This window comes from Populus euphratica, unplaced genomic scaffold (genome assembly GCF_000495115.2).
Source record: "Populus euphratica unplaced genomic scaffold, PopEup_1.0 scaffold158.1, whole genome shotgun sequence".
In the NCBI taxonomy this organism is placed as follows: Eukaryota; Viridiplantae; Streptophyta; class Magnoliopsida; order Malpighiales; family Salicaceae; genus Populus; species Populus euphratica.
The window spans coordinates 1,046,386-1,058,287 of NW_011499913.1; the positions used below are offsets into that span (position 1 = coordinate 1,046,386).

The 11,902-nt window shown below is 35.9% G+C and overlaps 1 protein-coding gene and 1 long non-coding RNA gene across 5 annotated transcripts; both read right to left on the reverse strand.

Annotated features, from left to right (window-relative positions):
• Positions 1-454: 454 nt before the first annotated feature.
• On the reverse strand, positions 455-1,135 carry LOC105134297 (uncharacterized). Its single transcript, XR_843957.1, has 2 exons — positions 1,056-1,135; positions 455-583 (listed from the first exon to the last, which is right to left on the reverse strand). It is a non-coding gene; the product is annotated as an uncharacterized LOC105134297 (long non-coding RNA).
• Positions 1,136-6,345: 5,210 nt separating this feature from the next.
• On the reverse strand, positions 6,346-9,694 carry LOC105134298 (uncharacterized). Of its 4 annotated transcripts, XM_011038652.1 has the most exons (8): positions 9,317-9,694; positions 8,301-8,537; positions 7,937-8,110; positions 7,748-7,854; positions 7,483-7,631; positions 7,372-7,401; positions 7,255-7,299; positions 6,346-7,150 (listed from the first exon to the last, which is right to left on the reverse strand). In XM_011038652.1, exons 1-8 carry the CDS (start codon positions 9,500-9,502, stop codon positions 6,564-6,566), a joined length of 1,515 nt encoding a protein of 504 aa, XP_011036954.1. In that variant the 5' UTR covers positions 9,503-9,694; the 3' UTR covers positions 6,346-6,563. The 4 variants fall into 4 exon arrangements, with proteins under 4 accessions (XP_011036954.1, XP_011036953.1, XP_011036952.1 ...); XM_011038651.1 differs by having other exon boundaries at positions 7,372-7,631; XM_011038650.1 differs by having other exon boundaries at positions 7,336-7,631.
• Between the last annotated feature and the right edge of the window lie 2,208 nt (positions 9,695-11,902).

Below are 11,902 nucleotides of genomic sequence, written 5' to 3' on the forward strand. Positions count from 1 at the left end.
TCTTCAAAGTTATTCTATATATTCTTACATGAATAAATTCTGTATATTTCGCTCATCTTAGGGTATTGCCTTTTTTTATTTATTATTCTTTGTTTCTTAAGAAAAAAATTTCACACAGTCAAATAAAACCACGCGCAGAAACAACCAGAGTAGAAGTCAACTTTAATTATTGAAATGCCTGTCCTAAGTTTAAGATGTCTTAGAGATACTGACGTAAGAAGAAAATGCCAGCTGGCGGACATATGTGGCCACGAAAGCTCCATTTATGAAGACACTCTCGGGATTTTGGTGAGTCTAAAGAAGGGTTTTGAGGGAAGGAAGAAGGGGGACTCAGAGGTGAAGAGAAGGGCTTTGTGTGTGTTTTGTTAGTTAAAAAGATTTGTACCACCAGTGTGCCTTTATGCACAATAAAAGAATGTCTTATGAGGACTGTTGACACTTCTTTTGGTCTTCAGTAAACCCTTAAAGATTGAAACTTTATTCTTCGTTAAATCAAATCCATAGAGGAAAATCATTCCTTTTTCCAATTCTTGAAAGAATACATCCCCTTGCATGGGGGCAAGCGGGCTCAAAGACATTGCATGTTAGGATGCTGGCATGCAAACCCGACAAGATAAAAGATAAGAGGCCGGATAAAATGAGAAATGGAACACACAAGAATTTACGTGGTTCACCCAATTGGGTTACGTCCACAGACAAGTATAGAAGGATTTTACTAAGTAATATGGGAATTACAACCTCTCTCGAATAATAGGAGAACAACTAAGAATCTCTCTATTATTAGGAGAAAACACCGCACTTACTCTATCACAAATACCTCACAATTTTGTGGGATTACTCTCTCTTCACTCTCTTCTTCTTCTCTCTATTTTGGTGTGCATATAGGCTTGAATGTATTGCCTATTTATAGGCAAGAGTGAGGGTATAATGGTCATAAATTTAGGAGGAATATATGCCTAACAACTCATCCTCCACTCATACTCCACCAATTACAACTCATCTCCCACTCAAATCCCATCAATTATGCCACCTAATTAAATGGCTTTACATTGCATACCCTATCTTGTCATGGAAGTCTGCAGACTCCGAAGGGTTTCTAGGCATTGCTTAAAGCATCAGTATCACCTTCGCCGTCATTCGCTAATGAGTTGGGTGTAACTACCACTGCCATGTATCCCCTGGCCATAATATATATCATAATATGTTGGTGTAAAGGCAAGTTGCAGCCTCTATAGCCAGGTGAATCCTCATAGAATCAACCCTTCATGAGAAATAACACAGAGTCTGCTCCGGCGGGCTGTGATGTAGTGGATTGGCGACAGAAAAAAGTGAAACAGTTGAAAGAGGGTGTTGTCGATTGAGTGGCCAGGAACCTCCATTGTTTCCACAACCAAATGCTAAACCCAGCCAAATAAAGGAAATGACACCATGAGGGAGAAGAAAAGGGAGATGAAAGTGAAAGACCATGAGGGGAGAAGAAAAGTTCAAATTCCAGAAAGAGGAGTGACAGTGAGACGAGTATGGAAGCAGGGGCAAACGAAGTCACAAGCCAGGCAGCATATAAAGTGGCAGGCAAATATTTTGATCCTTCGTAGGTACAGGAAGGCTCTAATAAATCCCCTCAATCAACTTCGAAGACTTGAACCTTTACTTAAGCTGCGTTGTGTTACGGAAGTGACTGTAAACACGATTATCTTTTAGTTTTCTGTTACATCCTATAATCTTTCACTCACCATACAGTAAACCTGAGATTGTTAGGACATCCCTGTGAGTAATTTTTTATTTTCCTTTATGATGACTTCCTGGATATGAATGTAGTAGTATCACAAGGCAGTGGCATTTTTGTTAGGATTGTTGCTAGTAATGTCCAGCAATCATTTACAGCCTGCTCTAAGAAGTAGGGTTATTATTGTTAAAAGCCTATAATAATAGGTATATAGTCAAGTTGCACCAACCATTGACAAAATGATGCAATTTATGTGCTGTCATCATTAGTGCCACCAATAATGCTATGATTTGTGGATTTTATCTTACCATTGATGATAAAAGCATTATTTGAGATCAAAATGAGAGAGTGAATAAAGAGATCAAGAGAGAAAGTGAAGGACTGCAATGATAGTAGCTTTGATATAATTGCAACAGCTATAAGTGCAATAAAAGAGTTGAGAATTGAGTTAGAGTGGATATAATCCTCCTCCTTCATGTATTTGTTTTGTATCCTTTCTCTATTTCTAATGATATCGACTTTCCCTTAGATGTAGATGATTTGTCAAACCACGTTAAATATTTTGTCAGTGTGCTTAGCCTCCTATGAGCAACTCTCAGTACATCATCGGTCCAAAATCCCCAATAATTGATATAAGAGCATATAGTTTAAAATGATGTTTGATTTTGCTCAAAAATAAAAGTTGTTAAAATTATATTTTGATCAACCGTTGTGTAGAGGAGAAAGAGAAAAAGTTACTGGTGAAAACCACGTCAAAATTGGACGTTAGAATCATCCTCATGCACTGTCACTTGCCGGCAAGGTGGCTGGCCACATGCACAGACGCACGCCACGCGTTGCACGCGTCTTCTTCACCCAGATGGGCTGACCCAACCCGAATACCAGATGACCCGACCTATATACCTAACCTGGATAATGATGATGTCATCATGATGTCAGTATGGCATTATCATGCACAGGTGGCATGCTATGTCAGCAGACACGTCAGCATAGTGGGACCCATCTGCCACATCATCATCTATGAGTTGAGTGAGCCGAGAGAGTTGGAGTCGAGCCGAGGGATAGGATTCTATGTAGCGGAGTCTACATGCAATCGGATTTGAGATTGAATATGGGTCGTTTATCAAGTTATAATTATTTTGATCAAATCTTAGCCATCTGAAATGCGATTTGGACGATTTCAAACTTGTTTCTAGATAATTTGATCGTTCTGGATACAATGGTATGGTCTGATTGTTGAGATTTATGATTGAAAGTGATGGTGGTGAATTATTGAGAGAGATTGCCCGATAAGGAGGCATCTAAAGGTCATCATGGTGGTCGATGTAGATGAAGAAAAAGAAGAAGAAATTGCATATGTTTACCCAATTATATGTGTTGAACTACTATGTGGGGAAATTTTAATTGTCTTGAGGGAAGGCAAAATTAGGACATTCTAGACACCCAATCATGTGGACAATTTAAGGTGGATAGTAGAAATTGATGAAGACCAATCTTAACGAATCTAAACACTAGTAGTCTCACCAGATGTTGAGAAATCAGGTATAAAACCAGGATACCCTAGATCACTTGTAAAGAAAAGTCGTAACAAAGCTAATAAATGGTTGTATATATGGAAAGACAGTACAACAGATAGATATAGCCTAAGAAATTATGGCTAGGAGATTGAGTTTTAAGCAGGATCGATGTGACCCCTCCAATCTTTCCTGGAAACTTGCTTAGTTGAGGGATTATCCATACGGTACTATTTTTGTATATGTAACAGTTTGTAAAGAAATTGTTGAAGACTAGCAAGATGATGACACAAAGAAATAGTTAGGTTCCGTATGATCAAGGATCTGATGGAGTGGTGATTTCTCCAAAGAAGTTAGATTTGATGACTGTAATTTCTCGAGGGGAGAATTGATAAAGACCCTGATAATAAAAAAGAAATACAACAATGGGATAAAGATTGACACCCTATTTTGACTTGGATAGGTGTTGTGACAGGATGAGTTGCTGTTAAACATAAGCAAGAAATATGGAGAATCTAGAGAATAAAAATTGCATGAGAGCACACAAAAATTATGCAAGAGTACCCATAGGATCCAACGAGGTGCCATAATAAGAAGACAGGTGCATAGAGAAGAAGTGTTCTCAGATGAAGCTTAAAGCAGAGACTATGAAAAGTTGTACAAGAGGAAGTCTCTTGTGCTGTTGATAAAGGTAACAAGTAAGGACATTTCTAATGCATGCAAGGATGGAAAGATAAGTTATTGCAGAAGCAACTAATTGAGGGGGTGCGATCGCCTATGATAAAAGGTGAAGACACCAAAGGAAGTTTGTGTGGGTGGAGCTGTCAAGAAGAAAGGCATAGAAGCTCCAAATATAAAAATCGAGATGGACAATTGTAAGGAGTGTACCGCAACTCTCTCTTTTTATATGATCAGTGGCAGTGATCTCTCCTATAGTCCACATGATGGTTGAGAATTTTTGAAACCACTTTGAAGCATCCCAGCTGAAGAAGGATGCGACTGCTTATGAAAAGCAAAGACACCTTAAAGAAAAGGTATGAGAGCAATGAGATGAGCCCAAGATCAGACTATCGCATGACGACGAGCGGAGACACCTTAGGAGAAGGTGTGAGGGCCATGATAGGAGCCCCAATTACAGAACGTCCTAGAGCCAATGTGATGGCTAGATATAAGTGGACATATGGATAGTCAATGAAGTGGCTATGATGAGTATGGAGATAAATACAGGATTGACTTTAATAGATATTGCCCCCATACTAAAGATCAATGAGCTAGAAGACATCTGCCTTGGATAATAAATGGGTGACTTGTGGAGCATTAAGACACAAATTCTATGTAGAAGCAGAGGGCATGCGCAAGTTCCTGGAACAAGTTGACTTTTGTCAAGGTGGTGAGCTCGGTAATGACATTGTAATACTCAGAATATGGAGATAGATATGGATCGACCTTTAATGGGTTACCCTCATGGTTAAAGGTGGAGAGTTACGTGGATTCTTGGACTAAGAGCAAGAGACTCATGGAGAAGTAAGACGTTGTTCCTAGGGTGGAACAGAGGGCAGACGCAACTCTGGAATGAGTAGACTCTTGGAGGAGTGGTGAGCTCGTGATCATATTGAGATACTCAGATAATGATTGTCGCACTTGGAATATAAATTTTCGTTTGAGGGAGTGTTGTAAGCCTTGGTGTAAGGCTTGAAAAATCATTATAGACTAAGCATGGTTGATATGCTTGAAGGGGAATGTTGTTTCAGAGATAAGCGTTAACACTCTTCAGATGTGATGTGGGAGACCATCTGGTTAAAGTGATCCTTTGGTGTGAGCAAGGGTGTGCTTTGGTAACTCTGGTAATTGAAAGGTTTGGCGAGTACCTGTAAACTTGGCCAAAGATGCTCTCGAAATGGTAAGCTTGGAAAAGCTATAGGATGCAAGCATGTGTTGAAGAAGCAAGAAGACAATTGCCCACATGAATGGCAAAGAGAGTGATTGTTAGGATTGTTGCCATTAATGTGCAGTAATCATTTGCAGCCTACCCTAAGAAGTAGGCATTTGCAGCCTACTCTAAGAAGTAGGGTTGCCATTGTCAAAAGCCTACAATGGTAGGTGTGTAGCCAAGTTGCACCAACCATTGATAAAATGGTGCAACTCATGTGCTGCCACCATTAGTGTCATCAATCATGCCATGATTTGTGGATCTTATCTTATCATTGATACCTATAAATAAAAGCATTATTTGATAGCAAAATAAAAAAATGGTGAGTGTGAATAGAGAGACCAAGAGAGAAATTGAAGGGTTGCAATGACAACAGCCTTACTACCATTGCAGCAACTGCAAGTGCAACAAGAAAGTTGAGAGTTGAGTTAGAGTAGATATGATCCTTCTTCTCTATGTATTTGTTTTGTATCATTTCTCTATCTCTAATAATATCAACTCTCCTATGGATGTAGGCGATTTGTCGAACGACGTTAAATATTATGTCAGTGTGCTTAGCCTCTTATAAGCAATTATCAGTACATCACCGGTCCGAAATCCCCAATAATTTTTTCCTCACAGCTGATATGTCTATGATTTTTCATGTATGCTCTCAATTTCAGTTTATGTTTAATCATAATCCATCTATTCTTTATTATGGAACGTTCAATCTCTCAGTCAGAAAACACAAGCTAGGAATCTCGAATGAAATCTTCCTAGTAAATGAAGCATAATTTGTTATGTTTTGATGGCTAAGGGCATTGGTTCAGAATGTGGGGATCTCTTCATTCTCCTGTACGTTAGCCCCAGTGACATTTGGAGCTCCAAAGAATGCTTATTTGCCAATATAATTTTAAGTGGAGAGATTTGGGCACACACCAACTCTCAAGCCCTCTAGCCTACAGCCAACGCTTCATTGGAGCAGAGCACTGGTTATAAACTTGAGTAATGCTAATCATGCATAATATTGTGCATGATTTGCATTACTGTAATCTCTTCTTTTGAAGAATCATAGGAGTGGATATCTAAAGCTTTGGAAATTGTAACCAAGAATTTAGAGCTTGAAGCACTCACAGCTTCTGATTGAAGGCATTTTGAAGATTCGCAGCTGGATTGCAAAATTTAGCAACAATTCATTGCAAATCGAAAGCATTAAATTTTTTTTTTGAAGCTTTTCAAAACTAAATGCTTGCTTGAGTACACCAACTGTACAAAATTTGCAGTTTGACATTGCTAGCATTATCCAGCTGTAAAAGAAAAGGGAAGAAAAGAAAGTATGCCCTAATCTAATGCAATACCATGTATCCTGTCATTCTTCGGTCCATTGCCTACATCTACAATTCCCAATTCCTTCTCAGCTCCAATAGTTGTTGAAGTTATTAACGTTTCCAAACTTATCCGCTTTAGGGTTAGGATTATTGACAGGGTCGTAGGGCAAGTTGTTCCTTTGTTTAGGCGTCGGTGGATTCGCAGGATGAATCCGAGGCATCCGAGTAACTTTCTGCTGCTCATAGAACTGCCCACCAATTAAATTTGCGTTCTCATCTATACAAAAAGTAAAGTTCTCCTCACCGCTAATGTCTTTCCCATATAAAGTTTCCTGGGAAGCTTTCTTACTTTCAGGACTAACTTCCTTGTGGAGATTGACCATTTTGTTCAGCGACCCAACCATTTCCATATGATACTTCTCATGATAGCTACCAGCTTGCATGTCACCGAGCAGTTGGTTTTCGACGTCTAGAGCTTTGGCCGCATTATTATTCATCACAGCTTCCTGACCAAGATTTGCTAGGTTGTAGTTTTGGAAATGAACAGTCGGATGCACCTGAGTTGATTGGACAGAAGGAACTAGACCTTGATTCCTTGCTAAAGCATCTGTGTAAATGCTCATCCCTTGACCCCAGTAAGACATCCTTTGATTCTCAAGGACATTGCAGCTATCTGAAGGTGAAAAACACATGGCTATGTTACCACAAAGATGGAGTTATTAGTTGTGCAGAACTAGAATCTTATACAAAAGATGTGGTTCGGAAGCAATACACTACCTGATGCTGGTGTAGGCATCTCCTTAAGAGATGACAGGCCTTTATGTCCATACGGTTGCTTATGCTGCGCCTGGTCATTATGTCCATAAGTTTGCACATGCTGAGTCTGGCCGATATGTCCATAAGGTTGAATATGCTGAGTCTGGCCTACATGTGAAGGAAAATTCGGAAAAAACTGCTTTATGAGGTTGAAATCCTGCCCTCTGTGATTGTAATCAAACGCAAAACCTGGATTGCCACACAAATTTGAATGGAAGAAGGGATTTTTCAGAGTTGGAAAAGACTGCTTGCTCAGCTCAAAGAAACGTGGTTCGCAAAGTAAGAGGTTCTCATAGTGTTTGTCAAGGTATTTATGAGGAAACGTAAGATAATGCATCCTGAGAACAGAATAATCATAAGCAGAAAACGTTAGACCTTATAATGAAAAAATTACAGATTCCTATTAGATCATACAACTTCTATTGACCAAGTGGATGATACCATTGATGTTCACCTGAAAATGGAAGCCTGCCTTCCAGTGAAGTCTTTTGCTAGCTTCCAAATGGCCTGTTTCCGTGGCTGCGGATCAATTTCCTCATGGAAGGTAGGAGGCCGGTTTAGCTGCAGAAAACTCAACTGCATTATAACGGGACTATCCATAATTGAGAAACTTAAATTGAAGCCCTGGAAAAATAGAAAATACCTCAATTTGTAGAATTCCTGGCTGATTCTTCTCCATTACAGCATTTATTCCACTTATATCACTCCATTGAATCTCAATCTTGTATTTCAGACGCCCTTGCAAGAATTCCCACACAAGCTTCTTTTTAATAAAATAACATTTAGCCATCAAATCACCTTCATTCTTAGACGCTCTCTGCACACATTCCATCAAATATTATCAGGGAAGAATCTAGTGCAAAATTCATGTCACAAGTCTTTTTAATCAAGAACGTGATGGACATTCACACTGAAATTAGTCATATCCATGCCCGTGTGGACGCATGTCACGAATGGTAACGAAACAGATGTCCGAATCATGTCATTTCTTTTTCAAAAGGTATTACCTGCCATTCACCGATTTTGATAAATGAGGCAGCAAAGTTGGAGGCCTTCAACCTGGAAGACATTGACTTCTGGCCGAAATTACTGCCATCCATCCTCTGGCCACTTGATGCTTGGGATACCCCAGCTTCAATTGTTCTAGCATGGTTTGGATTTGTTGTTGAATCCATCCAATTTGGTGCCAGACTGAATTGTAATCCAAGTGGATTCAACTGCAAAAGCTTTCTAGCCATCTCATTCTGTTAAGAATACAGAAAATGAAATTCAATATTATAGCACTTGGCATGCAAAAAGAAAGAAAATAAAAGCAGACAAATCTTGCACGAAGATTGCAAAGATATACTGAAATCCCACCATCCCTTCCATTAAAGAACAAAATATATTATATATACACTTTCAAATTCAAAAAAATAAAATTAATAATCAATTATATTTTATGTTAAATAAAAAAGGAGGAAATGACAACTTATTAAAAATATAAAAATAAAATCTACAAATAGCAAACCCCATCAAGAAAAAAGGAAGAATAATAAAAGGCGCTGATGATATCATCATGAAAAAAGAAATGCATGTTCACATGTCACTCAATTAACAAACACTCAAAAGCAACAAACACAAAGAAATGAGGCAAAGAGAGTAATAAATTCTTGTGAATATACACTAAGATCACACATCAAAAAGCAAAACCCTCCATGCAAAAGCCAAGAAACACAAAGAAATGAGGCAAAGAGAGCAAGCAAATCTTGTGAACTACTATATACTAAGATCACACACATCAAAGAAGCAAAACCCTCCATGCAAAAAACAAGAAACGAGAAGAAATGAGGCAAAGAGAGCAAGAAAATCATGTGAACTAATATCACCCATGCCAAGAAACCATTAAAGAAAGCACCAAGAAATGTCAAAAGAAGAGACTAAAACTCATCCCAAAACCAAAAGACTAGCAAAGAAAATGGAAAAAAGCATGATTCTTGAATAAAAAGCAATCAAAAAGAAAGAAAAGAAAGCATCTTCAAACCTGCTCATAGCTCTTTTTTGGTGTTTCTCTAATTATCTGGTTTGTTTCAAGAACAATCTCATTATTTTCATCATCAATATCTCCAAATAGCAAACGCATCCAATCTAATGTATCATCACCAATACCGTCATCATTCTTACCACTACCATCACCCTTCAAATCGAATCCATCAAGCTTTTCAACCATGGTGACTTTTACAAAAACCCCACTTCATATATTCTCTTTGGTTAGTTCTTGATTGCATATACACTAACCTTTAAAGGTCAAAGAGTAGTGTATGTGCAAAGATTGGCTCTTTGGAGGAAAACAGGGGAAACAGAGCTACTGAGAGAGTAACAGGGCAAATGGGAGTTTACAGGGAGGAGTAAGCGAGAAAGTGTTGTGTGTGAATAGGGACTAGGTGTTTCTGTTTATGGGAACCAATCATTAATTCCTTAAGTGGAGTAATTTGAAGCTAATATGTTATTTCTTGGATTACTCTAATTATAATATATTTTTATTTTCTTTTTTTAACCTTAATTATTTTTTTTAATGTAAATAATAAATTGAAGGGGAAAATGAGGGAGAAAAAATAATTTTTTTATTTGTTAGTTGTTAATGTTTTATGTTGTACAATTTATCTTTATCTTCAAGTCAGGTTTTTAGGTTTATGCCCTCAGAATTTTATAGCATTTGTTTTTTATTTTTATTTAATTAGTTTTATTTTTAAAAAATTTATTAAATAAAACAATCATAGATTTAACAAAAAAATAAATATTTTATTTACCTTGCATGAGTAGTTCTAACACACATCAGATATAAAATTATGTTTGTACCAAAATAATATGTTTAGACTTGCTTTATTAAAAAGACTAGTTTTGGAAAAACAACTAAGAATTTTATGATTTTTTTAGTATTAAATTTACCAAAGCATGCAATAATTATTTTTATTAAAGTTGTTTAAATTTTATTCTAACTTGTTTTTGATTTTGAAGGAGTTGTCCTAATCTTGGTTTTGGGAACCTAAAATGCAATTAATTTAACAACTTCATATGTGAACTATGACAAGTGACATGAACAAGTAGTTTATGGCATCATTAGATCAAATGACATTAAATTGTCTTAAAATCAAAGGTTTCATGTAGCCAAAGAAGAATTAGGCTCTTAATTAAAAAAAATGAATCAATTTTATTAGTTAATTATAAATTTGGAGGACATATGTTGAAGAATTTGAAGTTTAAGTATTATTTTTGTAATCTAGTAAGGCCTCTTTTTCCCCCTTACGAATGTGTATCTTTTCATTTAATAATTTATCTTAGTATTCTTGGAGTTTTAGTATTATTAAGTGTTTTTTTCTAAAATAAATACAATAAGTCTTCACATATTTGTGATGCTATAAACTTTAATTTCTTCATGCATTATTATGACTTGGAACAATATATCTCACCAGATTTATTTATATTTAGACAATTTAAGTGGATATACAAGTTGATTTAGTTGATAATCACTTAACATCCAAATTATTTGGATTAAATTCGGAATTTAAGACAAATTATCCGCATTAAAACTAAAATAAAAATAGTTTTTTTTTTATTTCTTGTGATATAGTCTAGGATTAATCCTTAGGATTTACTGATAATCAATAATTAGGTATGCTTTCTTTTTTTTTTAGGTTCAAATTTTAGAGAAAGTACTTAAAAAAATTTATTAAATTCATCAAAGTATTTCAAGTTTATTTTGAGAGCTGCATCTTTAAATTATCTAATAAAATGTTTTAAATTATTTAATGACAAGTTCTAGAGTCTATTTAGAAGTGTAGTAGATATTATTTTTTAAAATAATTTTTGCTAGAAGATATATCAAAATAATATTTTTTTAATTTTTTATTTTTAACATCAGTATATCAAAAAAATAAAAAAAAATATTAAAAAATTATTAATTTCAAGCTTTTTAAAACAAATTAAAATTTTAAAAAATATGATTGGACCACGATACTATACGATATCTTAATCTCATTCCATATCTAAATTAATTCAAAAACATATATCATTATAAAAAAATATATTAATTTTGGATTTAAATTCCATTACACAAATAGTATTTCCCTATTTTCCATCTCATATTATAGGAGAAAAGAATTGCCAAAAAGAGAGTAATAAATAGTGGAAAAAACGCATTTTCTCTGGATAAAACATGAGGTCTAGCATGGCAAGTTGTAATGAAATTTTTTTAATATAATAGTTTAGAAAGAGGGTGGCATCCACATGGCAATCTCTCATTAGTTAGAAGCCATGGAGCCGCCATTCTGAAGTGCCTGGTAAAGCCGTCACCGGCTCACCATGCACTATTCCCACGCGAATGGTAGGGTTCATAGTCCACGTCATCATATATGGGCTCTAATTTCCAACTTCTTTCTCATTGGACATAAAAAAAAATCTAAAAAAATCATTAAAATGGGAAAAATAAAGGGGAAAATTGTAAAAACTTGGCTCAAATACGACATCGGATTATTACTAATAAAAAAGGTACATTCATCCTAACTATTTAAGTAAATAATATAAATTATATTTTGGGTTTTGATAATTTTACAAATCCGTTAAATTTGTG

Coding starts and splice junctions, on each gene's coding strand:
- LOC105134298 (XM_011038649.1), bottom strand. CDS start 9,502: ATGGTTGAAAAGCTTGATGGATTCGATTTGAAGGGTGATGGTAGTGGT. Junction 8,111..8,300: donor TCAAAATCGGTGAATGGCAG/GTAATACCTTTT, acceptor GAATGTGTGCAG/AGAGCGTCTAAGAATGAAGG. Junction 7,855..7,936: donor CAGGAATTCTACAAATTGAG/GTATTTTCTATT, acceptor AGTTTTCTGCAG/CTAAACCGGCCTCCTACCTT.